The 26173-nt window shown below is 49.0% G+C and overlaps 12 protein-coding genes across 13 annotated transcripts; 4 read left to right on the forward strand and 8 right to left on the reverse strand.

The window, feature by feature from the left end:
• The first annotated feature begins 565 nt into the window (after positions 1-565).
• LOC9644778 lies at positions 566-2664 on the forward strand. Its single transcript, XM_002984515.2, has one exon. The coding sequence runs from the start codon at positions 619-621 to the stop codon at positions 2494-2496; it is 1878 nt and encodes a 625-aa protein (XP_002984561.2). The 5' UTR covers positions 566-618; the 3' UTR covers positions 2497-2664.
• Positions 2665-2707: 43 nt separating this feature from the next.
• LOC112351570 (mitochondrial import inner membrane translocase subunit TIM50-like) lies at positions 2708-3210 on the reverse strand. The gene is made up of 2 exons (XM_024689678.1): positions 3060-3210; positions 2708-2976 (listed from the first exon to the last, which is right to left on the reverse strand). The coding sequence occupies exons 1-2, from the start codon at positions 3208-3210 to the stop codon at positions 2708-2710; spliced, it is 420 nt and encodes a 139-aa protein (XP_024545446.1).
• Positions 3211-3282: 72 nt separating this feature from the next.
• LOC9644617 (flagellar radial spoke protein 4) lies at positions 3283-4764 on the reverse strand. The gene is made up of 4 exons (XM_024689757.1): positions 4443-4764; positions 4133-4394; positions 3956-4066; positions 3283-3893 (listed from the first exon to the last, which is right to left on the reverse strand). The coding sequence occupies exons 1-4, from the start codon at positions 4511-4513 to the stop codon at positions 3303-3305; spliced, it is 1035 nt and encodes a 344-aa protein (XP_024545525.1). The 5' UTR covers positions 4514-4764; the 3' UTR covers positions 3283-3302.
• LOC112351602 (flagellar radial spoke protein 4-like) lies at positions 4598-5181 on the reverse strand. The gene is made up of 3 exons (XM_024689758.1): positions 5059-5181; positions 4791-5002; positions 4598-4706 (listed from the first exon to the last, which is right to left on the reverse strand). The coding sequence occupies exons 1-2, from the start codon at positions 5161-5163 to the stop codon at positions 4829-4831; spliced, it is 279 nt and encodes a 92-aa protein (XP_024545526.1). The 5' UTR covers positions 5164-5181; the 3' UTR covers positions 4598-4706; positions 4791-4828.
• A 131-nt stretch (positions 5182-5312) lies between these two features.
• LOC9644779 (ATP-dependent zinc metalloprotease FTSH 8, mitochondrial) lies at positions 5313-8124 on the forward strand. The gene is made up of 8 exons (XM_002984516.2): positions 5313-5385; positions 5441-5678; positions 5742-5807; positions 5855-5985; positions 6049-6480; positions 6542-7303; positions 7364-7591; positions 7639-8124. The coding sequence occupies exons 1-8, from the start codon at positions 5338-5340 to the stop codon at positions 8056-8058; spliced, it is 2325 nt and encodes a 774-aa protein (XP_002984562.2). The 5' UTR covers positions 5313-5337; the 3' UTR covers positions 8059-8124.
• Positions 8125-8144: 20 nt separating this feature from the next.
• LOC9644618 (cytochrome P450 716B2) lies at positions 8145-9836 on the reverse strand. Its single transcript, XM_002984603.2, has 3 exons — positions 8797-9836; positions 8553-8740; positions 8145-8496 (listed from the first exon to the last, which is right to left on the reverse strand). The coding sequence occupies exons 1-3, from the start codon at positions 9731-9733 to the stop codon at positions 8206-8208; spliced, it is 1416 nt and encodes a 471-aa protein (XP_002984649.1). The 5' UTR covers positions 9734-9836; the 3' UTR covers positions 8145-8205.
• Positions 9837-10737: 901 nt separating this feature from the next.
• Positions 10738-12425, reverse strand: LOC9644780 (flavonoid 3'-monooxygenase). The gene is made up of 2 exons (XM_002984604.2): positions 11455-12425; positions 10738-11408 (listed from the first exon to the last, which is right to left on the reverse strand). The coding sequence occupies exons 1-2, from the start codon at positions 12337-12339 to the stop codon at positions 10767-10769; spliced, it is 1527 nt and encodes a 508-aa protein (XP_002984650.1). The 5' UTR covers positions 12340-12425; the 3' UTR covers positions 10738-10766.
• A 32-nt stretch (positions 12426-12457) lies between these two features.
• LOC9644781 (shikimate O-hydroxycinnamoyltransferase) lies at positions 12458-13954 on the reverse strand. The gene has a single exon (XM_002984605.2). It carries the CDS (start codon positions 13942-13944, stop codon positions 12502-12504), a length of 1443 nt encoding a protein of 480 aa, XP_002984651.1. The 5' UTR covers positions 13945-13954; the 3' UTR covers positions 12458-12501.
• A 390-nt stretch (positions 13955-14344) lies between these two features.
• Positions 14345-17514, forward strand: LOC9644782 ((13E)-labda-7,13-dien-15-ol synthase). Its single transcript, XM_024689660.1, has 13 exons — positions 14345-14564; positions 14609-14924; positions 14975-15155; positions 15220-15437; positions 15494-15614; positions 15664-15779; positions 15842-16065; positions 16115-16227; positions 16276-16374; positions 16427-16642; positions 16693-16840; positions 16894-17139; positions 17197-17514. The coding sequence occupies exons 1-13, from the start codon at positions 14361-14363 to the stop codon at positions 17488-17490; spliced, it is 2496 nt and encodes an 831-aa protein (XP_024545428.1). The 5' UTR covers positions 14345-14360; the 3' UTR covers positions 17491-17514.
• On the reverse strand, positions 17156-19380 carry LOC9644619 (rootletin). 2 transcript variants are annotated; one of them, XM_024689662.1, is made up of 9 exons: positions 18856-19380; positions 18630-18735; positions 18490-18558; positions 18321-18434; positions 18103-18261; positions 17916-18047; positions 17740-17862; positions 17542-17687; positions 17156-17482 (listed from the first exon to the last, which is right to left on the reverse strand). In XM_024689662.1, exons 1-8 carry the CDS (start codon positions 19311-19313, stop codon positions 17550-17552), a joined length of 1299 nt encoding a protein of 432 aa, XP_024545430.1. In that variant the 5' UTR covers positions 19314-19380; the 3' UTR covers positions 17156-17482; positions 17542-17549. The 2 variants fall into 2 exon arrangements, with proteins under 2 accessions (XP_024545430.1, XP_024545429.1); XM_024689661.1 differs by having other exon boundaries at positions 18615-18735; positions 18856-19370.
• A 35-nt stretch (positions 19381-19415) lies between these two features.
• On the forward strand, positions 19416-21284 carry LOC112351571 (pentatricopeptide repeat-containing protein At4g02750-like). The gene has a single exon (XM_024689679.1). It carries the CDS (start codon positions 19416-19418, stop codon positions 21282-21284), a length of 1869 nt encoding a protein of 622 aa, XP_024545447.1.
• A 112-nt stretch (positions 21285-21396) lies between these two features.
• LOC9644783 (alpha-mannosidase) lies at positions 21397-26173 on the reverse strand. Its single transcript, XM_024689663.1, has 28 exons — positions 25891-26173; positions 25748-25831; positions 25579-25667; positions 25329-25503; positions 25150-25269; positions 25018-25101; positions 24894-24965; positions 24726-24839; positions 24572-24672; positions 24425-24518; positions 24211-24378; positions 23989-24156; positions 23866-23931; positions 23760-23816; positions 23480-23702; positions 23307-23428; positions 23176-23250; positions 23065-23130; positions 22952-23020; positions 22851-22898; positions 22679-22801; positions 22567-22632; positions 22403-22515; positions 22263-22350; positions 22001-22204; positions 21896-21943; positions 21775-21843; positions 21397-21724 (listed from the first exon to the last, which is right to left on the reverse strand). The coding sequence occupies exons 1-28, from the start codon at positions 26155-26157 to the stop codon at positions 21530-21532; spliced, it is 3168 nt and encodes a 1055-aa protein (XP_024545431.1). The 5' UTR covers positions 26158-26173; the 3' UTR covers positions 21397-21529.

Raw genomic sequence — 26173 nt, forward strand, 5'->3', positions numbered from 1 at the left:
GATACATACTAGTGCCAATTGGAATGCTTTACAGCATAAAAACAGCCGTAAAGTCTTTTGAAAACTTTAGCTGAAATCTCCAAAACAAAATGGAAAGAGAAGTTTTTTTCTGTCTGGAAGAACACACTCTTGGACCATCTCCAAGTAGCGAAAAACACTTCCTACAAAATACTCATGCCTGGCACTTGCTGCTACATGTGGTGGTGCCAAGGGCCTGGCTAAATGCGTCTTGGGCTTCTAGTTTCCACCCTTGTGTGTCTACTTGGGATTTGCCAGACATGGTAACCTCGTTTCCAACTTGAAAACGTTCATTCCAAATCTTATAGCAATTCCAGTCAGTACAAATCCATCGTCGTGAGCACCATTCCGAAAATAAGAATTTCTTTGCGTTTTGTGCTTGTCAAATCCAGCCGCTTGGTTTTTTGCATTTCAAACACGTAGCGAGCGAACCCATTAAACCCGGAGTTAATTTAAGCAAAGCGTTTACTTGGCTCCCAAGGCGCGAGCACAGTTAAATAGCGGCCAGGGATCCTCGTTTAGGGATCCTTTTCTTTCATGGCGTCGATCAACGAGGAAGTACTCACGATCTGCGGCCCGCCGGAGCTCGCCCTCCAAGGTATGGCGATCGATCCTCTCCCACTCAAGGGCCTCACCGAGAATCTCGCCGACACTTACGTCGCATCCGGCTCGGCCTGCCTCGATTTCTTCTTCCACATCGTCCCCGACACCACCGATTCCTCGCGCGTCAAGGAACTGGCCACCACGGCCTGGAAAGAAGATCCCTTGACGACTCTCAAGCTCATCTTCCAGCTCCGGGGGATCCGTGGCAGCGGCAAATCGGACAAGCTCCACTTCTATGACGCTGCATGCTGGCTCTACGATCACCATCCCCGGACGCTGGCCGCCAACATCGCCAAGGTCGCCCCGGTCGGCTACTTCAAGGATCTCCTGGAGCTCGTCCAGCGGATCCTGGAAGGCGAGGTGGTGACGGCGCAGAGAATGCGCGAGAAGGAGGAGTGGAAGAACAAGAGACATGATCGGCGGTGGCGCTCGAGGATCCGCCGGAGCGGCCGGGACAGATGCGCAAGGATCACGGACAGAGCAAGGATCGCTACGCAAGGCGACCGGGAGGAGCGAGTAGCGGCGAGCATCGCCAAGGACAAGGCCGAGAAGCAAAAGGCTTCCGAGCTGCGCAAGGAGAGATCGCTGGCGCTGGCTCGCCGCGCGATCGACAGGCTCGCCAAGGATCCCGAGTTTGCAGCGGTGTACGCCGGCGTTGCTCGCGTCTTCGCCGACGCGCTCGCCAAGGATCTGGAGGCGTACAAGCAGCACAAGAACAATGCGAGGATCAGTCTCGCGGCGAAGTGGTGTCCATCACTCGACTCCGCCTATGACAAGCAGACGCTGCTGTGCGAGGCGATCGCGTGCAAGCTCTTCCCGAAGAACAGCACCCCCGAGTTCGCGGAGCTGGACCAGAGGCAGTACGCGTACCGAGCTCGCGACAAGCTGCGCAAGGAGGTTCTGGTTCCACTGCGCAAGGCGCTGGAGCTCCCGGAGGTGTACATGAGCGCGCAGAGGTGGGACGAGCTGCCATACAACCGGGTGGCGTCGGTGGCGATGAAGACGTACTCGAAGATCTTCACCAAGCACGACGAGGAGCGGTTCAAGCAGTACCTCGAGGACGTCAAGTCCGGCAAGGAAAAGATCGCGGCCGGGGCGGTTCTCCCGCACGAGATCCTCCGGGCTGCTGTCACCAAGGATGGCGCGGAGAGAGGCGCGGCGGAGCTGCAGTGGAGGGCGATGGTGGACGAGCTGCGGCGGAAGGGGAGCCTGGAGAACTCGGTGTCCGTCTGCGACGTGTCGGGGAGTATGAGCGGGACGCCGATGGAGGTTTGCATCGCGCTGGGGATGATCACGGCGGAGCTGAGCGACGAGCCGTGGAAGGGTCGGCTGATAACTTTCAGCGACGAGCCGGCCTTCCACGAGATCCGGGGCGAGACGCTGGCGGAGAAGTACGAGTTCACGACGAGGATGCCGTGGGACATGAACACCGACTTCCAGAAGGTGTTTGATCGGATCCTGGAGCGAGCCCGCGAGTTTAACGTCCCGCCGGAGAAGATGGTGAAGAGGCTCTTCGTCTACAGCGACATGGAGTTTGACGAGGCCAGGGGGAAACACTACGGCGGCGTGTACAATCCTCGGCCGGATTGGTGGGGTGGCGAACAGGCGCCAGGTTGGGAGACGGATCATATGGCGATCAAGCGCAAGTTCAAGGAGGCCGGGTACGTGGAGCCGCCGCAGATTGTCTTCTGGAACTTGAGGGACTCGGAGAGCGTCCCGGTGCTCAAGGACGAGCCCGGCGTGGCGCTCGTCTCGGGCTTCTCCAAGAACATACTCAAGATGTTCCTGGAGAACAGCGGGGCTATCGATCCCATGCTCATCCTCCGGAGTGCCATCTCGGACAAGATCTACGAGGACATGGTGGTGGTGGATTGAGAGCAGAAACGATTATGACGAAGTTTGAAAAGTTTGGCTTTGTTTGGTTTTCTTTCTCTCAAAAGTTTTTGACTTTGATCCTAAAGCTTTCATAGAAACATCTTGGGAGTGCCGAAAAAGTTTGTAGAATGTAGCTAACTATGAGGATTTAACGATTAAAATGTAATATAAACGAACAAAAATGGTATTTTGCAAAATTTCACCAAGAGCGTCAGTATCTGGGAGTTTGTTTATGCTGTTTAACACTCGAAACAAACATCTTGTTTGCATCCTCTATACTGATTTGGCTCGATTCCACCTTGAGTAGCAGCGGAGTCAAGGCCTCGAGGATGGAGTCATTGGGATTGCCATGGAAGGGCGGGACTCCACTCTTGGGATGGTAGAGATACAAGCTCGCGTTGTCATCGATCCACACCATGAGACTTTCCTGCTCCCTTTTCAGTTTCCTCAAATCCTTCACCACTTGGCCACTCACCCAATCTGTATCGCTCCCCGTGAAAATGGCAGAGACTAATTCTCCAAGCTGCTTACAATCTTCTTCACGTACGATGCGCCCGAGGCACTGAAGACCACGACCTCGTAAACCTGTGACATATCTCTCAGGAACTTGTCCAAACCCGGTCGCTTCGTCACGCACTGGAGGAGATTGTCATCGTCGTGGTCGGACACGCAGACAAGCGTGTTATCAAGATCCAATACCAATGTTTTCACCATAATAGGATTAGGTATTTTCTACAACCATGATTTTTCCCACATAATACTCTAGTTAGGCTCAAATAATCAGGAATGCTTGCTTAGAGAAACTATTATTCTTCATCGACTTCGCCACCTTCCTCGCCTTCTCCAGCCTCGGGCTCTGGCGGCTTTGGTATGGGCGGGAGCTCCAAGCTCTCCGGCGTGAGCCCCTCAAACTCTTTCAACACTGGAGGCGGTAGCGGTGCCACGAAAGGCGTGTGTTTCATCCCCCAGCCGATGTAGACGCTGCTAAACCCGGTTGGAGTGACCACGGTACAGGCACCCGGCCAGATTGCCGACCTCAAACCGAGAACTTGGTGCTTGAGGCTCTTGTGCGTCGAGCTGGTGATGAGAGACCACGGCTTCCAGCCTTGCTGCGGGAGATCTTTGTCTGTGTCGATGGAGGTGAGAGCTCCCGGGATCTCTTCCAGCTCCTCGGGGCTCGGTGGCTGCTCTTCCTTCTCCTCGCCTTCTTCTTCCTCGGCCTCCTCCGCCTCTTCCTTTTCCGGGACGAAGAGTGTCGTCCGGCCTTGTAAGTTGAGGTACTTGTTCTTGTGTACCCAGTTTTCTAGCGACTGGAGCTCGGCCGTGGCAAGAGGTTGATACTCCTCGTCCGGTTCCAGTGGCCCTCCTTCGCCACCTTCTTCACCTTCTTCTGGAGCCTGATGGAGAAACGAGAAAAAGAATAGAGCATTAGAATGTAAGCCATGCTTTTGAAGCTCACCTTGTAAAAACCTTTGGGAGCAATCTCGCAAGTGGCTGATATCCGTGCAATCTGTGCGCGCAAATAGTTCTCTTCGACTCCAGGAAACGGTGGATATGCCGAAACTTCAGCCTGGTCAGATTACTTGAGAAGAGAGTTTATAGAGGTGAGAAGGAAAAGCAAAAGCAAAGAGTGCACCTTCAAGTTTCCGGTGAAAAACTTCTTTATCTGTCTCGCGGTTTTGATCTGGAGTGGTGTCACGTCTGGAAGCCTGTAGAGTTCGTCGCCTGGCCGGCTGCAAACCCAGTACGTATTTGCGTTTGGTCCAATGCCTGCTTCCACTGGAATGGTTTCCACTGGCCTTCCCCACGGCCCCTTCTTAGCACCCTCTTCTCCTTCCTCGCCACCACCTTCTGGCTCTGCCGCTGGTTCGCTCGTCGTCTCAAACACGAAATAGTTGCTAGACACAAAATAGTTCAATCCGGAAAAGCTTGCTCGTAAGCTTTACCTGTTGATGCCGAAGAACTTGCCAAAGAACTTCATTTTCGAGACGATCTTGGTGCCTCCCAGCTGCCGCATCGTCAAAACAATCTGGTAGTTTTCCGCTCGGCCCAGCCCGGATCCAATCGCCTCGAAAAACGCACTGTCCGAGAGGAAGTTGTCCACTGCGTATTCGGGGCCTTCTCCTTCTTCCTCCTCCGGCTCCTCTTCTGGAGGAGGCTCCTCGGACTCGGGATCGACAGCCGCTGGGGGAGGCTTCTTTTCGGGAATGCTATGAAAGAAAAACAAGAGCAAAAGAACAAACTTTAGACCTTGCAAACAAGCACTGGAACAAAGGAAGAAACGATGAGCTCACCAATGGAAAAGTTCTTTGCAAGTTATTCTCCCCAAAGACTAGCGGAGGAAATACCTCTGGAGGCCGATAAACTGCTTGACAAACTTCTCGTCTTTGTCATCCTTCCACGAGCGAGGGACTTTGGGGCCTTCCTCGGGGACGAATCGAGTCTGCTTGAGCAGCAAGCTCGTCTCTAAAATGTCCACGGCATTCTCTGGCTGCGTCACAACGATCTACAAAACAGAGAAAAAGAATTGGGGCAAAATCGATCCGCCCGAGCTTTACTTACCAGTTGGATCAGTTGTGCGAGATGCGCAAACACAGAATCTCCATTCGTGGCGGATTTCCTCTGCAAATACGCCAGGCATTGCTCCGTCGTCATCTTCTTCCCCATCTCGCCACACCCAAACAAGAAAAAAATGAAGAACCCTAAATTCGAACAGTTTAAAATGAGAATATTCTTATAGCCGACTAGAATATGCTGTTTTAAGATTCTCTTTGTTTTCCGAGCCAGGGTTTCGACCTCGCGACCATTTTTTTAGGGCTCGTCGATTGGCAGAGGTTTTTGATGTCTCGGCAGCTGGCCGCGCTCCTCGCAAGAAAACGAATCCTCTCGGTAAGTCTCGCGCGGCGCAGCCATTCTCGATCTCATTTCCCTCTCCTCGGGCCAGGCATTCAGGGAGAGTCGCGGCATTCTGGTGGATAATCCGTGTCTCGGCGGCATTCTAGAGCACCGGCTGGGTTTTGATCCTATCCCGACGCAGCGGTCTTTCGGAAGCTGGATTGGCAGCGGCGGCGCGTGCGGATTACGGCGCGGCCGTGATTTGAGAGGAGCGCACAAACAACAGCGATACCAAGGTAGCAATCTCGGCACTCGGCAATTCTATTCGAGTAAAGCATCGGAAAGAGGTTGGAATTGAGTTTGATGAAATTAATTGTTAGCAATAGCGTTAATACTCTTTGTTCTTCCAGGCTTCAGTAACTTCTATCCAAAGAACAAGGTTCCAAAAGATGGTCCCGGGGAGAAGTCAAACCAAGGTATCAAACTTCTACTCTGGATAACTTACGTTTTGCCTTTCTTCCAGGAAAATCGAAACCCCGAGCACGGGATCTCGGAGATCTCAGAACAAGAATTGTATCCTTGGTTGCTGTCGGCTTATCAGTGGCGGCCTTGTGGAACCTCTATACCGTTTCTAGAAGTGAAGATGTCTCGGAGGTTCTTTTCTCCTTCTCCATTTTCTTCTCTTCGTTTCTCACAGTATACACTTTTTCTTTGCAGATTACTTACCATCAATTCCGATCTGAGCTCTTGGAGCAGTGTCTCGTAGACCATGTTGTCGTGGTTAACAGGAGCTTGGTCCGCGTTTTTGTTCGGGACCCAGCTTCTAGTGACGACACTCAGAGTCATTGCCGACACTTTTTTCGAATCGGCAGTGCTGATGGTTTCGAGCAGCAACTGGAGAGGGCGCAAGCCAGCCTCGGGTGGGACTCGCACGATTACGTCCCAGTCATGTATCAAACCGAGTTGAATTGGCGGCGAGAGCTTACGAACATGGCACCGATTCTCTTCCTCTTTGCGTGGGTTGGATTTTCCGTCTGGAAATGGAAGAGAGCTGGCACTGGGCAGGGGACGGATAGCAATGGTGGTCGCAGCATTTTTACCATGGGAAAGGCTCAGGTGGCAAGGATGGATCCAGGCGTCAAAGATAAGGCATGGTAGTATATTGTTTTACTCTGGGAGAGCTTACTGACTTTACATTTTAACTATGCAGGTCATGTTCGCGGACGTAGCCGGATGCGACGAAGCCAAAGCAGAAGTGATGGAGTTCGTTCACTTTTTGAAGAGTCCCAAAAAGTACCTCGACCTCGGTGCAAGAATCCCCAAAGGTGCTCTCTTGGTCGGACCTCCTGGCACCGGCAAAACGCTGCTAGCAAAGGCTACTGCAGGTGAAGCCGGTGTGCCATTTCTTTCGATCTCCGGTTCTGACTTTACAGAGATGTTCGTCGGGGTTGGACCTTCTCGAGTCAGAGACCTCTTTGCTCAAGCTCGTCGCGAAGCCCCGAGCATCATCTTTATTGACGAGATCGATGCCATCGGCCGCGCAAGAGGTGCTGGTCTTGGGTCAAACGATGAACGTGAAAACACCCTCAACCAGCTCCTGGTTGAAATGGACGGCTTTGCAACTACAGAAGGAGTAGTCATACTCGCTGGGACAAACAGGCCAGATATTCTCGACAAGGCGTTGCTCAGGCCTGGACGCTTTGATCGTCAGATTGCTTTAGACAGGCCGGATGTGAGAGGACGAGAACAGATACTTCGGGTGCATCTCAAGAAACTGAAGCTGGACAAGGAGCCTCAGTTTTACTCACAACGAGTTGCTGGTCTCACACACGGCTTTGCTGGGGCGGAGATTGCCAGCGTGTGCAATGAAGCTGCTCTCATAGCTGCAAGGCGTGAGAAGTCAGAGATTTCCATGAAGGAGCTCGAAGCAGGAGTCGACAGAGTTATTGCCGGCATCGAGAGAAAGAACCGGGTACGTACTATGGGTTTTCTTGTCAAAGTTTTCTCGCGAGATAACACAGTTTCAACACAGGTAGTTAGCAAGGACGAACGGAGGACTGTTGCTTACCACGAAGCTGGTCATGCCGTCGCCGGGTGGTTCTTAGAGCACGCGGAGCCGCTACTCAAAGTTACAATAGTTCCACGAGGGAGTGCGGCGCTGGGCTTTGCGCAATACGTTCCCAACGAGGACTTACTCATGACCAAGCAGCAATTCAATGACATAATCTGTATGGCTCTTGGAGGGCGAGCAGCGGAGGAGGTAAGAACAAACTTGGAGGAAAAAGGTCCTGATGTGTCTCTCTCCAGGTTCTGCTGGGAAGGATCACCACGGGTGCGCAGAACGATCTGGAGAAAGTCACGCTGATGGCCTACGCGCAGGTGGCCGAGTATGGATTCAGCGACAAAGTTGGGCTTGTCTCCTTTCCCCGCAAGTCACAGACGGAGCTGCTCAAGCCTTTTAGCAACAATACGAGCAAACTCATGGACGAGGAGGCGAGGGCGATTGTGAGTGATGCCTACGCTCGCACCCGAGCACTGATTGACAAGCACAGGGACGGGGTTGCCAAGATCGCGGAGCTGCTACTTGAGAAAGAGGTCCTGCGGCAGGAGGACCTCTTAGCAGTGCTTGGCGAGCGTCCATTCGCGCAGGGAAGCCGCAATAACTATGACATATACAGGCACGGATTTAAACCAGAAGAAGCAAATGATCCAATGGTCGCATCCTAAGCTTTTCATACCGATACATTTGTATATTAAAATCATACTATGCAAATCCTAAGAGCTCAAAGTCAACAAGAGTCAATAAAGGTCAATAAAAAATAAGACTGTACCTTTATTGACTAGCAATAACTTAGATCTATACATTGAGTATTTCTACTTTAACTTAATTGGCAGTCCTTTAGTCGGCATTGCAACTGGGGTATAGGAAACTGGTTCATCGGGTTCCACTAGGGTCCACTCATATCTTGTGACCAAGTGGTGAAGAAACACCATCACCTGCATTTTCGCAAGTTGGATGCCCGGGCAGATCCGGGGTCCTCCACCGAATGGAATATATGTGTATGGAACCGGTCCCGTGCCTTCTGCAAATCGGGATGGCTCAAACTTGAAAGGCTCGGCAAAAAACTCTGGTTTTCTGTAGCTCCGGTAGCCCGATATTAAGAGCTGCAGCAAAGAGATTACATTCTTTCCTATAGGTAAACAAAAAAGATGGTATTTACCTGCCAGCCTTTTGGGATGGTGAAACCATCCATCTCGACATCTTTGAGAGCTTTGCGAAGGATGCCAAACCCGGTCGGCATCACTCGCAGTGTCTCCTGGATAACCATCCATGTGTATTTCATCTTGCGGAGGTCGTTCTGGTTGAGTTCCTCCCCAGGCTGCTTGGCTGATAGTATATCCATGTGTTCTGGCATAGATGATCATGGTAAGTTTCGATCAAAAATCTTCGACAAGTTTGCTTACCTCTGCGAAGCTCCTGGTAGCAGGCTGGATTTTGAGCCAGGCACTTGAGGGTCATGGCTAGCGAGCTGGAACTGGTGTCATGGCCGGCGAAGAGCAGCGATAGGATGTTGTCTTTGATCTGGTCGTCGTTCATGAGCTTGCCATTGTCGAGCTTGGTGCTGAGAAGCAGTGACAGGAGATCTTGCTGGCAAGACGACCCATTCTCGAGCTCGATCCTTCTCCGCGCGATATACTTGTCAAACATCTTGTAGAGCTCCACCCGACCCTTCTTGGCGTGGTGGAAGTTCGTCCAGGGGAGATCGAGCGGCAAGGAGATGAGCCCCTTGATGATCTTGGCCAGCGGCTCGAGCAGCTCCAGCTGTTCTTCTTCATCACTCACGCTAAGGAATGCACAACAGGTGACCGAGAAGAGAGCCTGTTTGATGAGAGAATAAGCCAGCACGGTCTCCCCATGCTTCCAGTGCTTGTGGAGGTGATCTTGAATCATGTTGCTCGTAGGCACGACTTGGCTCTGGACGGCTTGAGCACTCAGAAAGGTCATGAGCACGTCACGGAAGCTCTTGGCCTCCTCTCCAGACATGAAGTTTATGGCGTTTGATCCAACCAGCGTCTTCATCGGGCTAGGCCACGCAGTCTCCACCAAGAGGTTGTGGTTTGAGAAGACAAGCTTGTTGCCTTGGGGAGGACTGACCATCACCATTGGGGAGCCAAACAAGGAGGTCTTGAAGATCTTACCGTACTTGGCTTCCCGCTGTTCGATAAACTCCCAGGGCCGGTTGCTCTTGGTGTATCGTATGAACTGGAGGGTCTCGCCGAGTAGCGGAAGGCCCAGGCTCCCAGGAGGCAGATCCATCGCTTTGAATCTTCTCCATCGCTGGAGATACGCGAGTGCTGCTGCCCCAATGCAAACAAGGTAAAGTACCAGCACAGGCACCATAACTGCGCCTAAAGCTATCTTTTTGCAATTTACATATCGATAGTCGAAAGTGCTATCGCTCTGTTAAAAATGCTCAACTTCTTAGAGTGTAGATCCCGATAGGACATTGTTGACTTGATTTTCGTGTTTGAGTTTCTTACCTAGCCATGACAAAATGCCATCGAATATTGTAATTTGCCAAGCCGCTTGTACGTGAAACATGGAGAACTTGGCCAAGCACATAAAAAAGCCGTGTCAAGCGCCTTTAAGTTATTAAAACAAGCAGTCAAACTTTGTCATAAGGCAATGGAGTCGCCATCCACTTGACAAGCCAAATTTGCCACCGTCGGGAAATCTCCAGTCTAATGCCTGTAGATATTGACTTGATTTTAGCCTAGCCATGACAAAATGCCATGGAATATTGTAATTTGATTCCATAATCAAACACCATTAGGAGTCTTGAGGGAATAAAAGTCTTTTAATTTGAAAAAGAGGAAGCAAGTTCTAAGCAAAACATCGAAAACTTGACCAAGCAATTTCTGCGTAAAACATGGGAAACTTGGCCAAGCAACTTCTAGGAACTTGAAAAAGCGTGAAACATGGAAAACTAGCAACATGTCGCCTTTAAGTTAGCCAGACTTCATAAATTCTTAAAACAAGTCTTTAAAATAGTCAAACTTTGTCGTGGTAGCGAGTCGCCATCCAGTCCAGTCTAATGACAGTGTAGATTCCGAACATTTTTGACTTGGCTTTACTTTTTATTGGGACAAAATGCCATGGAACGACTCCTTTTGGGGGGATGCCACCCAGCAGGGTCGATGCACACCCCAGCCGCCCGACGGAGTCCACCGGCGAATATTGTAATTTGACACAACAATCAAAGTCATGAACGAATAGAAGTCTTTACATTTGACAATGAGGAAGCAAGTTCTACGCAAAACATGGAGAACTTGGCCAAGCAACTTCTATGTAAAACATGCCAAGAAACTTCTACGTAAAACATGCCAAGAAACTTCTAAGTAAAATATGGAGAACTTTAAGTTTTAGTAAACAGTCAAACTTTCTCATAAGCATGAGGTGGTAGCCGAGGAGCAACCACAGCTCGCAATGGAGTCGCCATCCAATTGACCAAGCCGAAAGCCTCGTCCATGGAAGCATCTTTCCCACCGCCGCCGTTGGGAAAGCTCCAGTCGAAGCCATGGACGAGATTTGACAAAGCCAACTCGACCGTTTTCAGTCCCAGCTGAAGCCCAGGACACGACCGTCGCCCCGAGCCGAATGGAAGGAGCTCGAAGTCCTGGCCTCGGACGTCCATGCCCTTCCCCGCCCCCTCGAGGAACCTCTCGGGAGAGAACCGAGTGGGATCCTCCCACACCGTTGGGTCTCTCCCAATCGCGTAGACATTGACGAGCGTGGTAGCCCCCTTTGGAACGTCGTAGCCGGCCACCTTGCATTCGTATCTTGACATGTGTGGGACGAGCAGCGCGATCGGGGGGTGGAGACGAAAGGTCTCCTTGATGATCGCGTGCAGGTAGTGGAGCTTGGGGAAATCCGATTCGTTTACCATGCGATCTTTCCCTACCACCGTGTCGAGCTCGTCTTGGGCCTTCTTCAATGCAAGTGGGTTTCGAAGTAGCTCCGCCAGGATCCACTCCACTGTTGTGATGGATGTGTCGGTTCCCCCTGGCAGCAAATCCTGATACACAATTGTCAAGAGCTGTTCTTGAAAAACAAATACTCACTGAAAGCACAGCTTTGATGTTGTCCAAGTCGGTTCGAGAGTCTCCATGGTTGAAATAGGAGAGAAGGATGTCTATGAAATCTCTAGGCTTGGCTAGAGCATCGTGACCAACCTTGTGTTCGTCGATGATCTCCTGGAGGAACCTGTCCTGGCGAGCATGAAGCCTCTTGAAACGAGGGATGTTCCAGTCGATCCACTTGAATGCACTGGGAATGTACTCGCTCACGTTGAAACTCCCGGCCACCTGCAAGATCTCCTCCACAATCCCCCGAAACTCCCGAGCCTTGCCCTGTGAGTCCGCGCCAGCCGGCCCGAAGAAGGCGCGGTCCATCAGGATTCGCGTCATGACATTGAAAGTAAAGTCGGTGAGGAAGCTCTTGATTTGCACCACCTCCTTGCTCGCCGATTTCGCCAGCAATCCAGATACCATGCCGGACAGCTCCTCCACTCTCACCCACGAGAAGGAGTCGATCCGCTTGGCCGTGAAGAGCTCGGTGGAGCACAGCTTCCTCATCATCTTCCAGTGATCGCCATAGGGGGCGAGGCCAATGTTGTGGAAGTTGTAAGCAGCGTACTCACCGACGAGGAGGTATGGCCTCGACGCAAATGCGAGGTCGTGGGTCTTGAGAACTTCCTTGGCCATGGCTGGACTGGACGCCACAATCACTGGTACTGTGCCAAATCGGAGGTGCATGAGTGGCCCGTGGGCTTGCGACAGCTTTTGCAAGGATCGGTGTGGCAGTGTGCTCAGGAGATGGAGATGGCCGATCAAAGGCAAGCCCCGCGGACCTGGTGGTAGTCGTACCTTGAAAGAGCGGTATTGCCTCCATAGCGCTCCAGCCAGGAGGATCAAGCCCAGGTAGAGCGCAAGATCGAAGAGTTCCATTCTAGCTAGAACTCGGAAGTATTGGATTCAATGTAAGACCTAGATTTATATAACGGTGGTGTACTGGAGATGGTGTTTGAAATCGATCTTTCATGAGCCTTTTGAAAGTGTTTGATTACGAAGGTCTTTATTCAAGATCAAAAGGAAAATACAGCGACGCTTTCACGCTTTCATGGCAACTTTCAAGGCTTTCTTACACAGACTCTTTGACCAGCTAGAGATCTCTTTGTCAGCAAAGTTGCGAGTGAAGAAGACGTCATTGAGCAGCTTTTCCTTGTGAGTTTGCGCCAGCCGGATGTGTATGTCGACGCCCCTGCTCTGATCGATCGATTTCGGCTCTGGGGCTGGAGCTGGAAACAGCGCCACAAACGAAGGCGGCAGAGCAGTCGGAAGAAGGCAAAGCTGAGCCAATGCGCCACCCCGCCAGCCAAAATCAATGCCATAGACTGGAAACCTCCCCAGAGATGTGGAGAGCAAACCTCGCTTCCAGTGAAGTGATGCTGGCAGTGCCATGGGAGAGTTTAACTCGAGCCAGTCCACGGCACTGCGCATGCAAAGGTGGTCGGAGCTAACGATCTTCTCGTGGATCAGCTTGGCAGCAAAGCTCTTGTCACTCGCGACTTGTCCCGCAGTGGCAGCGTATGCCTGGCATGGAATGAGGGCATTGCCAAAGTAGTCTTCGGGGATCTGGGGCGCAAATCTACCTTTGCTTCGCAAGTTGATGGGCAGCATGTAGGAAGTATCAAGATGCCCGGGAATGGCTTTTGCTGCGGTTATAGACGACCAAAGCAATGCCGAGACAGTCTCAAAGGTGGTGGCTCTGCCATAGCCGAACTTGGTGGAGCTTTCGATCTCTCGGGCGCAGGAATCGATGGCCTCTTTACCCATCCGCAGCACCATCGATTCGTGTTCTTCCGCCCTTCCAAAGTCGAAGCCGAGTGCATCTTGCTGTGCGTTTTCTACGACGAAAGGCACCGGGGCATCCACGACTGGAGAGCTGCGAGCTTTCAGCACCGCGGTTGTGAAGTCTTGGCGAGTTCTTGGGTTGATCGGCGAGACCCCACGGTGGATCTCACTCCATCGCGTGAGAAATTTGACGAGGCTGTACCCGTCCATGACCATGTGTAGAAAGTGGAAGCCAATGGCCACTCCTCCACAGCGAAACGTTGTCACCTGGACTTGCATCAATGACATCTGGGAGAGATCAGCATGATCACCAGAAAGCGAGAAATCGACCGAAATTGGGCACTGCCTGAGGTCCGACCACTCGTCGAGGCTCGCATCGCTCCTGGATTCAATGACGTTCACACCTTGGGAGTTGACATTCACCTCAAGCTTGAAAGGTGCCTCGCCGTGGCAAATCCGGCCAGCGAGCACAGGGAACTCGGCCAGTGCTTTGGACAGGGACGACTTGAGGCCTTGGTGGAGCTCTCGCTCGCCATGATGCGGAGAGACGCAGTCGCGGAAGAAGAACACAAGCTCATGGTACTCCGGCCTTGGGATCCAATTGATGAGGTCGAGATTGGTGAGCTCATAGTTCCAGCCAGGGGACGATGGGATTGCTGGAGTTACCAAGTGAACCTGGGACTTGATAGGCTTATCCATCACTTGGGTACCTTCCACAGCAGTGCAAATCAGGCTGTCAGAATTTCTTATCTATCTATATGTTGTTTTGGTAGTCTCGTGGTGCCCGTCGTGAAGCATGACACCAAATTGTGATGCATGCACGAGATCGCGACAGAATTAGCTGGATATTCAAAAGTGGTCTGCAATTTTTTACGCTCCGATTATCAGAGTCGTTCACGACTCCCAGGGATGTGCAAGTCAGTCAAACATGCCGGCCTAACCACATGCCACACGTTGCGCATTTGTGGGAAAGATTGTTGACGAGAAAGTTTAATAGACTGGAAAGGGTGGCGAGCCTTCGCGGTCGTGTTCGTCATCGTTGCTCAAAATAAGTCCAAGTCCACATCAGATCTTTGCTTAAAACAAAGGGATGCGCTGATTCTACAATCACTAATATGATTTCATTCAGAGCATATGGAAGCAACTTCAGTGTTCATGATGTGCCATATGCAGGCTCTTCTGATTATGCTCGGATCAGTTGTAGATTGCAGAGCAGGGAATATAAGTTTCCATCCTGCCAATTGCAACGTTGTAAGGCTTTACCAAGCGTCACGAAGGAGAGTGCTCCTTGTCACGAATCTCTCCAGTTCTTGGAGGAGGTATTTCCCCTCGTGTTCCACTCTGATTACAATGCTTTTGACAGGAAACAGTTCCAGCATCCACCACCGACAGTAAAGCATATATGATAGAGGAAATGAGAAAATTGCTTGCAACCTTGGACGATGGAGAAATCAGTCCCTCTGCTTATGACACAGCTTGGGTTGCTCGGATCCCCTCGCAGTCAAACGCTACTTGCCCAGAATTCCCCGAAACACTGGAGTGGATTGCTCATAACCAGCTTCCTGATGGATCTTGGGGGGATAGGAACCACTTTCAAATTTATGATCGGGTATTGAGCACAGTCTCATGCTTAGTTGCGTTGAAAACGTGGAACCTGGGACATGACAACATCAATAAAGGTAGTTTCCATGATATAAATCAAGGTTATCTCCTAACATTTTGTGATCAGGTGAAAGATTCCTCAAGCAAAACATATACAAACTTACAAAAGATAAAGGAGATTTACTTTGTGGTTTTGAGCTCATTTTTATGACGATGCTAGAGGAAGCCAAACAGAAGGGTCTAGACATTCCAATTGATATTCCAGCTCTAAAAATTCTTCAAGGATATCGTCAAAAGAAGTTGCAAAAGTAATTAAACTCAAATTTGCTAACATAGTCAATTGAATGCACTAATTTTTCTTTACATATCCAGGATTCCATTGGAGATGGTTCATTCTATTCCAACAACAATTCTATATTCTTTAGAAGGATTGCAAGATCACATCAACTGGGAAAAGATTTTGCAGTTCATAGGCACTGATGGATCGTTTCTAAGTTCCCCTTCTGCCACAGCTTGTGTATATATGCACACAAAGGACCCCAGATGCTTGGAGTATCTCAAAGGAGTGGTTAAAAAAGTGAAAAACTCAGGTAAATTTATGTTGTTTGAGTTGATACTGTCAATATTCTAAAAACTATAACTTTAGTGCCATGTCAATATGCTATCGATTTATTTGAGCGTTTATGGATTGTTGATACCTTGGAAAGGCTAGGAATTGATCGATATTTTCAACCTGAAATTAAAAACATATTAGATTATGTGTATAAGTAAGTATGAATAGTCAATAACAATTGTCCACTAACAATTTTATGATAGATATTGGAGTGATAAAAAAGGAATTGGATGGGGGAGAGAAAGCTATCTCAAAGATATTGACGACACATCAATGGGCTTTCGTCTGCTCAGGTTGCATGGATATAAGGTGACACCAGGTAAGGTTCTTTTATTCTGTTTATTCATGCATATACATATGGAAAAAAATGCGTTTATGTAGATGTATTTCTAAATTTTATGTCAAGCGAAGACAAATTCTTCTGTTTCCCTGGCGAATCATATCATGGTGCTTCTGATATATTCAATCTATACAGAGCATCCCAAGTCGCTTTTGCAAACGACAATATCTTGACAAAAGCTAAGAACTATGCTCATAAATATTTATCACAACTTGATAAAGCTTACTTAGACAAATGGTCAGCCAAGAAAAACTTTTTCCAAGAGGTACACATCTAATTAACATTGATATAGTTCATTTTCAATCTCAATTCAGGTAGAGTTTGAGTTATCGAACCAGTGGAATTCATGTCTTCCAAGGGCGTATTCTAAATCTTATATTCACAATTACGGCCCGAACGATATATGGATAGCCAAAACAATTTACAGGTGATTTTCTTTATTTGCTTTTGAAATTCCTTAAGGAATCAACTACAGGCTGCCTTTTGTAAACAATGAGCTCTTCATAAATCTGGCAAAAGAGGACTTCAACGCATGCCAGTCAATTCACCAATCAGAAATCCAGACGCTCTTGAGGTACAATATAAAGCTCAAAATCACACCTTGATTAAGTTGTGTTTGTGTAAAGGTGGTGGGCCGCGCTCAAGTTTGGAGATCTTCCATTTTTTGGTGACAAGGTCGTGACAGCCCACTTTAGCATTGCGTCTTGCATGTTTGAGCCAGAGTTCTCGGAGTTGCGGCTCTTCTACACAAAGTACGCTCTCCTCAGCTCGACGCTCGACGATTTAGCCGATTACTATGGCAGCCCTGCACAGACCAGATGTATTCTTGAGGCTATCAGGAGGTGAGCAAAGCTTTGAAAAGCGAGAAGTTCTCATCAAACAGTGTCCACAGCTGGGATCCATCTCTCGTGAGCCACTTATCCGAGGAAGTTCAAATTTGCTTCAGTGGCTTGTACCGGACTATCAACGAAATGGTTAAAAGCGCTTCGAAGGTTCAAACTGGTTCATCCATTAATATAAGGGAACACATGCAAGAACAAGTAATGTGCAAATGCAATGTAGCATGATCTGATTTTCTGATTCGTTGATGCAGTTGGCAAAGCTCATCAGTGCTCAACTAGTTGATGCGGAATGGATGGAAAGAAAACACATCCCGAGCTTTGAAACATACTTGAGCAATGCCACCGTCAGTGTTGGGATGCAAGACTTGCTCCTGAGCTCCATCTTCTTCTGTGGCGAATCCATCTCAAAACATCTGATGCAAGAGATCAAGAACTCACGCTGCCTGCAACTGACGTGCTTGATCGCAAGGCTGTGCAATGACATTGGAACATATCAGGTGAGCTTTCCAATCTGTGATCGCTTGATCAACTCACAAGTGATGGTTTCTTTCCAGTTTGAACGAGAGAAAGGCGAAGTTGCCTCAAGCATTACATGCTACATGCGAGAAAACCGGGGCATCACTGAATCCCAGGCCATAGAACACTTGCAAGGAATCATAGATGAAAGCTGGAAGGAGCTAACTGAGGAGTTCTTGACACCCAGCCAGATTCCTCGAAGCATCAAGAGGCTCATGTTTGAAACAGCGCGGATATTCCAGTTCATCTATCCCAAGAAGGACAACTTCAAAGATCCCAGCAAAGCCATGGCGTCTCTCATACAAAATGTGTTGTATAAACCAGCTGAATGAAGGCATGCAAAGATTTAACATCAATTGTTGGCAAAAAGGAATAAAAAATACCTTGAAAATCAGAAGTCAGTGTGACTATTTTCATTCACCACGAAAGTCTTGGAGTCTAGAAATTGTTTCATGTAATTTAGAGTCCACTCTCGGGGCGCACCATACTCTTCTACAAGATGGGAGACGAATGTTTGCACCTCCTTCTCCTAGAACAAGCAGTGTCTCCACTGTAAGTAACGTCACCAGAAGATCACATACCTGTTTGTCATAGCCTTGTGAGATATCAATGTACTGTGATCTAGCAGCTCTAACTTTCTCCTTTATGAAGAGCTCTTGCTCCGGCGTGAGGCCCGAATCTGATGCTCGAAGCTCCGCGACAACCTGAGAGTGTGAAAGATTTGAAGCACAGGTGAAAGATTTCTTTTCTTGCTCGCCTTTTTAAGCTGCTCCAATTCTTGGAGAGCACCGTCTCGTTCTTCGGTGAGACGCAAAGCGACGGCTTCCAGAGACTGCTTCTCTGCCTCGGATCGTTCGCTTTGGGATGCCATTTCTTTCAACCTCGCAACCTGGAGCGCGGAGAATCAGCAAACATTAAGTGGAAAGAAGACTAAACCGATGAACCTCCTGTAAAGCCGAGTCCCTCTCGGTTGCCAGCTGACATGCTAGCACCTCCAGTGCCTCGTTTTGTTGCCTGAATTGTTGGACTTCTTGAGCTAGAGCTTTCTCCACGGAAGAGATTCTCCCCTGCATGGCCTCGACAGCTTTTCTGAGCCCCGACACCTACACTACGAGCACATCATCTCATCCACGGAAAAGAAAGAAATGGAACTGTGATCTACCTCGGAAATTGCAGAGTCCCTCTCCTTGACAAGCTCCATTGCGACCGCTTCAAGAGCCTCCTTCTCAGCAGCCAAGCGGGCGAAATCACTAGCGGCTTGCTTCATTTCTTCCACCTGATGAAAAACTGTCGTTGAGACAACAATCGAAAAGGAACGAGTGGGAACATACTTTGTTCACTGCTGCGTCGCGTTCCTTGGCAAGTTTTTCCAGCGCTTGCACGACAGCCTCGTCCATATCCTGTAAGTTTTTTGCAAGCACTAAATCCACGTAGAAGAAAAAGAAGAATCAATTACGCGAGGAAGAACTACCGTCGTCCGTTGGACGCGTGAATTCTCGCTACTGTCGACCAACTCACTGATGGCCTTGAACGGAGAAGTCGCAACGAGCACATTGTTCTTCCCTTTCAAAGCTCGACTACACACGAACAAAACTCCGTCAAGCTTTCAAGAAAGAAGAAACACAGGAGAATACCAAGCTTTCAAGAAAGAAGAAACACAAGAGAATACCGAGAAAGAAATCTATCTGATCGCTTACCCAGCGATGAGGATCGAGTAGCCCACGCCCACTGCCTGGAGCGCCTCGGGAACCAGCGGCAAGACCTCCAGTGAGCTCAGCACACTGCCTCCAATCGCAAGCCCGACACCGGCAATTCCGCCATACAATGCGAGCTCTCCAGCGCTCTTGTCCTTGAGTCCTTTGCGAAATTCCTCCAAAATCCTCGTTCTGCTGGCTCCAATCTCGCCTTCTACCTCGAGCTTACGCACCTCTTCCTTCTTCTTGCCCGCCGGCTCGTCTTGCAATGAGAGCTTGAGCTCCGCCGGGCCAAGATCCAAGGGCTTGTAATCCGGAGAAGAAGAAGCCGCCGATGACACCGCTGCTCGATCCGGCGCTTTGAATCCATCATCGCCAGTGGCAGCGCACCGCGCATCGGGCTTGCGGAAGAGAGACGATGGGAAGATCAAGGCGGGGTAGCGCTGAGCCACAGAGGCCATCGCCTCTCTCGCTTCTTTCTCCGCCAAGAGAATGTATATCTTGAAAAATATTTTATCTGGAAGCCCAAGAACCCTAAATTCCCGGATGTGGAAGAGGAGTTAATGCGATTTGGGCGCCATCGCAATCGCCATCGCCATTGCTACCGCGATCGATTCTTCAGCACAGAGATCGAAGTCCAGGAAGATCCGGCATTCTTTGCGCAGCTTGTGCGGGGATTTGGCGATTCTAGGGATCTAAGCGCCGGACGAGGGGCTCACGCTCGGATTTCTAGCAGCCAGCACCATGGCAACGTCTTCTTGCTCAATCTCCTGGTGGAGATGTATGGCAAATGCGGCAGCATTGACGACGCGCGCCAGGTTTTCGATTCCATCCGGCATCCCAACGCGTACTCCTGGAATATCATGCTCACGGCGTGCGGTAGAAGCGGGGATTTACCGGCGGCCAAGCGCGTCTTTGATGCCAATCCAGAGCGTGGGATCATCACCTGGACGACCATGGTCGCAATGTATGCCAAGGAGGGGTATCTGGAGGAGTCGCGAGGGTTCTTCGAGAGGATGCCGAGCTGGAGCGTGAAATCTCTCAATGCGATCGCGCAGGCGTATTTGCAAGAGAGCGATCACGAACACGCGATCGCTCTTCTGAAGAGGATGCCGGAGAAGGATCAAATCTCCTGGAACGTTCTAGTTCAGGCAAATGCCCAGCTTGGCCATATGGATCGATCACAGTGGCTCTTCGATAGAATGCCGTTTTGGGATTTGGCGTCATGGACGTCGATGATCACTGCGTACTGCACTGCTGGGGATTATCACACTGCGAGGCTGTTCTTCGATCAGATGCCTGTGAAAGACGTGGTTTCTTTGACAACCATGGTAGCAGCGTATGCCCACAGTGGGCATATGGTTTTAGCGAGAAGGATGTTTGATGGGATTTCTCACAAGGATGCCGTGGCGTGGACGACCATGCTTGTAGCGTATGGAGAAAATGGCGATGTCGGAAAAGCTTTGAGCCTCTTTCAAGCGATGCCGAGGAGGGATATAACATCATGGAACGCGATATCGGCAGCTTATGCCCAAGCTGGGCATCAAGAGGATTCTATCAGGGTCTTTGAAACGATGCCTTGCCGGGATTTGGTGTCTTGGAACACAGCAATTCTGGCTTGCGTGGAGTGTCACTCTGCGGAGGAAGCCAAGAGATTTTTTGATCAGATGCCTCGGAAGAATATCATCTCCTGGACGCTGCTGGCAGCGGGATATGCACAAGCCGGGTATACCAGCGATGCCAAGCTCGCGTTTTGGAGGATGCCGGTTATCACACTCACGTCTTGGAACTCCATGATCTCTGCGTTTGGTCGGAGCAGGGAGGAGCGAGAGGCAAGGCTGCTGTTTGATGCGATGCCTTTCCAAGACACAATCTCGTGGAACGCTATGATCGGAGTGTACGCTGAGAGCGGTCACCTGGAGGAGGCTCGGAGATGTTTTGATCGAATGCCGCGACGAGCACAGATCTCCTGGAACTCCATGATCCAGGCGTATGCTCAGAGTGGTCACCTGGATCAAGCTCTTGCGCTCAAACTCGACATGATCAACGAGGGATTCCGGCTGGACGAGCGAACGTTCACGAGCATCCTGGCGGCTCACGGCCACGCGGGTCTCTTCTACGATGTTTTGGAGAACTTTCGGTCGATGCAGGACGATCACGGCTTGCAACCGGTGGTGGAGCACTATCATTGTCTCGTCGACGTGCTCGGCCGCGTAGGGAGGCTGGGTGAGGCGGAGGAGCTCATCAAAACGATGCCTTTCCCGGCGGATGATGTCTCGTGGACGAGCTTGCTAGGGGGATGCAAAGCTCACAAGGACGGGACTCGTGGGAAGAGAGCTGCGAGAGAGATTTTGGAGCTGGATGGAGAGTGTTCCTCGGCTTATGTTCTACTGTCCAGCATCGCTGCCTCCCGAGATCTAAAGGCGCGCTAAACAATGCACAGAAGAGGAGAGTGATTAGTTGAGGAGGAGACATGGCCAAACGACTTACACAACTTGGAGATGCTTAGCTCTGCCAACTTTTCATTTTGCACACTGTCACCTCTTGAAGTAGAGTTTCTTGTCATATAAACATAGAATATCATGTACTTTTGATAAGGCCGTAACCAAAGCTTCTTAACCTCTCACAAATCAAACAATCAAGTGTCGTCAAGCTAGTACCTGGAGTGTTGCAAGGTCTAGCCAAAGGTGACGAGCAAGGTCCGGATTTCCATGGGAGCAATGTCAATGTGGCGATCGCTCGGCTTTAAAAGTGGACCGCGAACGTGAACAGCGGCAGCATCCTCTACGTTCGGATCAAGTTGCCATTGTAGAGGTTTCATGGAAGCTCTCTCTTGGTTAGCTGAAAGATTGAGCTCCACAACACTTGCAACCTGTGCAAATCCAGTGTTTTCACTATGCAAAGTAAATGAAAACACAAAACCTGTCTCAGGCCAAAAATCTTCTGCAAATCGACGCGCACAACCGTGGACAGTTCGATATCCTCTCCAGCCTGCAAAACAGTTAGAAGGGAGAACTATAAAAACTTCAAACTAATGTTCTACCTCGTACAAATGAGCCAGTCTCAGCAGGACATCCCCGTTTTCCAGTTCCTGGATGTATAGAAACGCGATAAAGTATAGAAGCGCGTTAGCTTTGAGCGAAATTACCTGCAGCGTGATGATAGCTATGTTCTGTGGTAGTTCGTAGCCAGACTCTGTTGCAGAGAATGTTGGATTTCCTATCTTGCCAGTGCTCGAAGACAGCTTCGAGAAAAACATTTCCAGAGGCGAATAAAGCCGCTGGCCTTGATTTCGTCGCCATCTCGCAGACTCCTGTGTTGAGTGTAAACCAAGAAGAAACTTGCCACGAACCTGAATGACAATGCAAAGATAATAGTAATGACTACTAAAATTTGAGAAGATACAGTACCGTCAGGCCTTCACATTCGTTGCTGTCTATGCATATTGTTTCGTTTAAAGCCTCTTGAACACCTCTGTGGTCGTCGTGTAATAAGCGCCTGAAGAAAGCAAGAGGCTTCAAACTATATCGATCGACATCTATATGCATACCTTTGCACCATTAGCTCGATGTCACCATCTTTTAGACTAGAGCCGCCAATTGCTCGGTCCACAAGCACGGAGAACTCCGTATTGTCTTGTTGCAAGTAAATGCCCAGGTTGATCTACATAAGAGGAAAGGTTTTTTACAAAGAGACCGCCACTGATCACCTCACCGGATAGTAGTTTCCCGATATTGGTTCAGTGACATTGAGCTCCCAGTCACTTCTAAAATCTCTTACCTACAGACCACGTTAAAGCCAGGACCTTCAACATGGGAATCCTTACCCGCTTAAGAAAGTCTCGACCGTTCGAATCCGTGTAAAAAATCTTTTCGCTTTCCAAGTCCGTGCTTATTCTGGTAACTATTTCTTTGCCAGCATCACTGGAGTTTACTGGAACTGGTCCGATCTGAAACACATCGAACACGTTAGAAAGCGTTATCAAAGCGAAGGCTCACTGTGTATTCAATTTCAGCATATTGCGCGTCTTTGTAAAGCCTCAGCACCTGAAAAACCAATTGATATATATCTCTTGTGACGAAGATAATCAAGTCCTTACCTGGAATACCCAGGAAGAGAACGTTTGATGTACTTCTTCAACCAAGGAACCTTTTATATAGCTCGAAACCTGTGGATATTGTGTAAGCATACGGAAAATGTTTTCGCACATACCATCTCTTTGCTATCGACGGGGTAGCAGGACGAAGAGTTGGGACGAAACACGTAAGCTCCCGAAGACTACTATCAAGGAATTGATAACCTTTGTATGCAATTTTTAATTACCTGGCCTCGAGCTTCTTCTGTGACACCATCACTTGAATTATACCAGCAATATGACAGCTTGACAGCAGATACAATCTGATATAAGAAATCCAAGAATGTAAATTTCTTCCAAGCTAGAATCTCACACTTACTCCAGATTTACGATCCGTAAACTGTTGAAGCTGTCCACTGGACGAGAACTTAAGCTTGGTTTTAGATGAGGATACTTCCCTTGGGCTTTCATGATTTTTGAAAGAAGAGAGCGATGCACAACCTACATAAACAGACTTGCAACGTGTTGTCCAACCAAAGGAAATAAGCTTACCATGTGTACCGTTTGACGCGCTGATGAAGTAGGAATTAAATCCTAATGGCGGAACAGAAGCTTTGAACACAAGAGTGTAAACGTCGTCATTGCTGGAAGAGTTGCCCGTATAGGCCTTCACATAAATCTCCTTCAGTTTTCTTGTCACACTGTCTAAAGGAATTAGCTGCGACGGAATTGCATTCCCAGTCGAATCTCTGACTTGCAAACGTGTACTTGAAACCTGTAAAGGAAAACGTTGGTTTTCAGAGCTGAAGCCAAAGCATGTCCTGCAACATACCGGAATTCGCACCATCTCTTTACGACTCCAGCCAAGCGTATTGTACAAAACTACTACCTGCGAGAAATGCTAAGAATTCAGCCAACTGGCCAGGGTAACCACTTACCAGAGAAGTGCCATCCTCTAGTTTGGCTTCAGAAGGTGGGCAATAGCTAATATTCAAAAGCAGGCACTAGAGAGGTAGCGAAGACAATATCAGAAAGATACTAAAATCCTGTAAAGTGCATACCTGATCAAAGCTCAGAGCAGATCTGCCACTGATTCCTTTCGGTAAAACGGACAAGTATTTGGAGGACGTTAATCTTTCCCAGATTGGAACAAACCAATTGGTCGCAGTATTAAGCGCGGAGCTGGAGGCCGTTAGGACGGATATGGCTACCTCCATCACCTTCGCAGCCTATGAACATATTTTTCAGAGTCATTTCTTTGTAATATATGACAAGATCAAAACCTTGGAAGCCCCAGTAGCGAGTCTCTTCGCATAGTCATTTGCAACATGTTGTTGCTCGGTCCCAGTTACAGCATCGTGATGTTGGAGGATTGCGAGCGCATCCTCCAGAGAATCGGTGTTGTCTGCAGAAAAATTTCTTCCCACCACAAACTCTAGCTGACGTGCGGCCTAAAAGAAGAAAGAAACGATGAGATGATTATGGTGAATATGTTACCATAAGGTACGCAGACAACCTCCTAACGTAGCCTTTCAGAGCGAGGCGGCTTGAGAAATAACCAGTCCAGTAGCAATGGGAGCAATTCGCGTAGCTTAAAAAAATTCAACGTCGTCAACTAACGGATTCCAAGCATAGCAGACTTACGGGAAAAAGTCCTCGGTTTTCAAAGGCCAGGTGATGTTGGCAGCATTTTTCGAATCTACGTAGATAGATGGAGTAGAGTAAAACACATTAATTCTTCCATCCTGCAGCTATACTGTTAACAAAAAAAACAAAAAAAAGGCGAGAGTATACACACCTTGTTCATATAGTGCACTAGCTTGTCTAGCTGCTTGAACCAAGTATTTGCTTGCTCATAATTAAAGTCTTGACCCATAGTCCACATTATATGATTTGATCGGAACTGCTCACTCTGAAAGTATATACAAGTGTCCTTGATAAACGAAAAAAGAACTCAAATAATTGCCTGTTCTTGAGCACGCTTGACAAACAAGTCAATTCGCTCCTGAAGATTGTAGTCGTATAGAAGAGGATTGTCCTGCCAGCATACAGGTCATTCTCTGCCTTATAAACCAGCCAGCTGAACTTACTTGTATCAAAGGATCATTGGACTTAAAGTCAAAATTCATCCCCTCTGGAGGAGAGTAGTGATTTGCGAGGATACCTCCAAAGATCTGCAATTGAAACTTATAAAACACTGGATTTGGTGTAGGATTTTATACTTGTGAAGACGACGATAATGTTCTGGATCCCTGCCATACAAACTCCATGCCGCGCGTTGCTCGTCGTTTAGCAATGTCTTGGTAATCAGCCCGTGCAAAAAATAAACCATCAAAGCCGACCTGTCAGAAACAAACGGAGAGACGCTTATTTTTCTGCTAGAAGCCGACAGCTGCATCACCTCTGCTCCGAGAAGATAAGCTTGCACAGCTGAATGGCCAAACGGGTCGATCTGCCATCCAATGCGAGGCATTTTGTTAAACTGGGATTTGATAAACCGATGGCCAAGCGTAGTTTGATCGATCATGTCGATGTAGCTAGCACCAGCTTCGTCATGCATACACCACGCCCCGTTACTGTAGCAACAATTATAAGAAAGCTTCGAACTAAAAGAGAAGGAAAAAAAAAGGAGAGAAAAAAGGCTAGCTTACACGAACTCGAGTTGGCCGGACTCAACCATTCGATGCACGATTTTTTGCTTCGCAGGAGTTTGCTCCCTCCACCATCGCTGGAAAAAAGCCTGGGAAACGAAAGCGTTTCAATGAAAAAAAAAAATCAAACACAAAGAAAGAACTGTGCGTAGCTTCGTGAGTGACTTGCCTGTTCAACATAGATAAACTTGCGATCTGGATTGTCCTCCAGGGACTGGATGACAGAGTCGATAATATACTGGACAGCGGCAATCTACAGGAAAAAGGAACTTTACAAAGGAAAAATGCCAGAAATTTGGCCAGCTAGAGTACCTGGATGGAATTGTTGGAGCCAACATAGTACTGATCCACAGTCTTGAGCCATCCCACATCATCGTGCGTGTGCGGCACAATGTGGACATTGATCTTGTGGGGAAGCGGCCCCCCGGAGGTGTTGTAGATCCCAGGCGCAAGGGGAAGAAGAGGCGGCGATCGCCCCAAGAATCGATCCAATCTAGCTGCATCGCGGAGCAAGGTGAGCACGAAGAGGAGGAGGAGCGCAGCGGCACAGCGCCTGGCTGCCCTAGCCCCAATCGCCATCAAATATCACGCACAC

Source organism: Selaginella moellendorffii, unplaced genomic scaffold (genome assembly GCF_000143415.4).
Source record: "Selaginella moellendorffii unplaced genomic scaffold, v1.0 SELMOscaffold_63, whole genome shotgun sequence".
NCBI classification, from domain to species: Eukaryota; Viridiplantae; Streptophyta; class Lycopodiopsida; order Selaginellales; family Selaginellaceae; genus Selaginella; species Selaginella moellendorffii.

Excerpts from the sequence above, each read along its gene's own strand:
- LOC9644778 (XM_002984515.2), top strand. The coding sequence starts at position 619 with ATGGCGATCGATCCTCTCCCACTCAAGGGCCTCACCGAGAATCTCGCC.
- LOC112351570 (XM_024689678.1), bottom strand. The coding sequence starts at position 3,210 with ATGGTGAAAACATTGGTATTGGATCTTGATAACACGCTTGTCTGCGTG. Across the intron at positions 2,977-3,059 it reads TTACGAGGTCGTGGTCTTCA|ATTGGGTGAGTGGCCAAGTG; the intron begins GTGCCTCGGGCG and ends GGAGCGATACAG.
- LOC9644617 (XM_024689757.1), bottom strand. The coding sequence starts at position 4,513 with ATGCGGCAGCTGGGAGGCACCAAGATCGTCTCGAAAATGAAGTTCTTT. Across the intron at positions 4,067-4,132 it reads TTTTCACCGGAAACTTGAAG|GCTGAAGTTTCGGCATATCC; the intron begins GTGCACTCTTTG and ends TAATCTGACCAG. Across the intron at positions 3,894-3,955 it reads CTCCCAAAGGTTTTTACAAG|GCTCCAGAAGAAGGTGAAGA; the intron begins GTGAGCTTCAAA and ends TTTCTCCATCAG.
- LOC112351602 (XM_024689758.1), bottom strand. The coding sequence starts at position 5,163 with ATGGGGAAGAAGATGACGACGGAGCAATGCCTGGCGTATTTGCAGAGG. Across the intron at positions 5,003-5,058 it reads TCGCACAACTGATCCAACTG|ATCGTTGTGACGCAGCCAGA; the intron begins GTAAGTAAAGCT and ends TCTGTTTTGTAG.
- LOC9644779 (XM_002984516.2), top strand. The coding sequence starts at position 5,338 with ATGTCTCGGCAGCTGGCCGCGCTCCTCGCAAGAAAACGAATCCTCTCG. Across the intron at positions 5,679-5,741 it reads GAGTAAAGCATCGGAAAGAG|GCTTCAGTAACTTCTATCCA; the intron begins GTTGGAATTGAG and ends TTGTTCTTCCAG. Across the intron at positions 7,592-7,638 it reads GAGGGCGAGCAGCGGAGGAG|GTTCTGCTGGGAAGGATCAC; the intron begins GTAAGAACAAAC and ends GTCTCTCTCCAG.
- LOC9644618 (XM_002984603.2), bottom strand. The coding sequence starts at position 9,733 with ATGGTGCCTGTGCTGGTACTTTACCTTGTTTGCATTGGGGCAGCAGCA. Across the intron at positions 8,741-8,796 it reads CTACCAGGAGCTTCGCAGAG|AACACATGGATATACTATCA; the intron begins GTAAGCAAACTT and ends CATCTATGCCAG. Across the intron at positions 8,497-8,552 it reads CCATCCCAAAAGGCTGGCAG|CTCTTAATATCGGGCTACCG; the intron begins GTAAATACCATC and ends TCTTTGCTGCAG.
- LOC9644780 (XM_002984604.2), bottom strand. The coding sequence starts at position 12,339 with ATGGAACTCTTCGATCTTGCGCTCTACCTGGGCTTGATCCTCCTGGCT. Across the intron at positions 11,409-11,454 it reads ACATCAAAGCTGTGCTTTCA|GATTTGCTGCCAGGGGGAAC; the intron begins GTGAGTATTTGT and ends ATTGTGTATCAG.
- LOC9644781 (XM_002984605.2), bottom strand. The coding sequence starts at position 13,944 with ATGGATAAGCCTATCAAGTCCCAGGTTCACTTGGTAACTCCAGCAATC.
- LOC9644782 (XM_024689660.1), top strand. The coding sequence starts at position 14,361 with ATGATTTCATTCAGAGCATATGGAAGCAACTTCAGTGTTCATGATGTG. Across the intron at positions 16,841-16,893 it reads GGGAACACATGCAAGAACAA|TTGGCAAAGCTCATCAGTGC; the intron begins GTAATGTGCAAA and ends TCGTTGATGCAG. Across the intron at positions 17,140-17,196 it reads ATGACATTGGAACATATCAG|TTTGAACGAGAGAAAGGCGA; the intron begins GTGAGCTTTCCA and ends GTTTCTTTCCAG.
- LOC9644619 (XM_024689661.1), bottom strand. The coding sequence starts at position 19,313 with ATGGCCTCTGTGGCTCAGCGCTACCCCGCCTTGATCTTCCCATCGTCT. Across the intron at positions 18,262-18,320 it reads GGGACTCTGCAATTTCCGAG|GTGTCGGGGCTCAGAAAAGC; the intron begins GTAGATCACAGT and ends CTCGTAGTGTAG. Across the intron at positions 18,048-18,102 it reads GGGACTCGGCTTTACAGGAG|GTTGCGAGGTTGAAAGAAAT; the intron begins GTTCATCGGTTT and ends TCCGCGCTCCAG.
- LOC112351571 (XM_024689679.1), top strand. The coding sequence starts at position 19,416 with ATGCGATTTGGGCGCCATCGCAATCGCCATCGCCATTGCTACCGCGAT.
- LOC9644783 (XM_024689663.1), bottom strand. The coding sequence starts at position 26,157 with ATGGCGATTGGGGCTAGGGCAGCCAGGCGCTGTGCCGCTGCGCTCCTC. Across the intron at positions 22,516-22,566 it reads TATCGGGAAACTACTATCCG|ATCAACCTGGGCATTTACTT; the intron begins GTGAGGTGATCA and ends CCTCTTATGTAG. Across the intron at positions 21,844-21,895 it reads GACTGGCTCATTTGTACGAG|GCTGGAGAGGATATCGAACT; the intron begins GTAGAACATTAG and ends ACTGTTTTGCAG.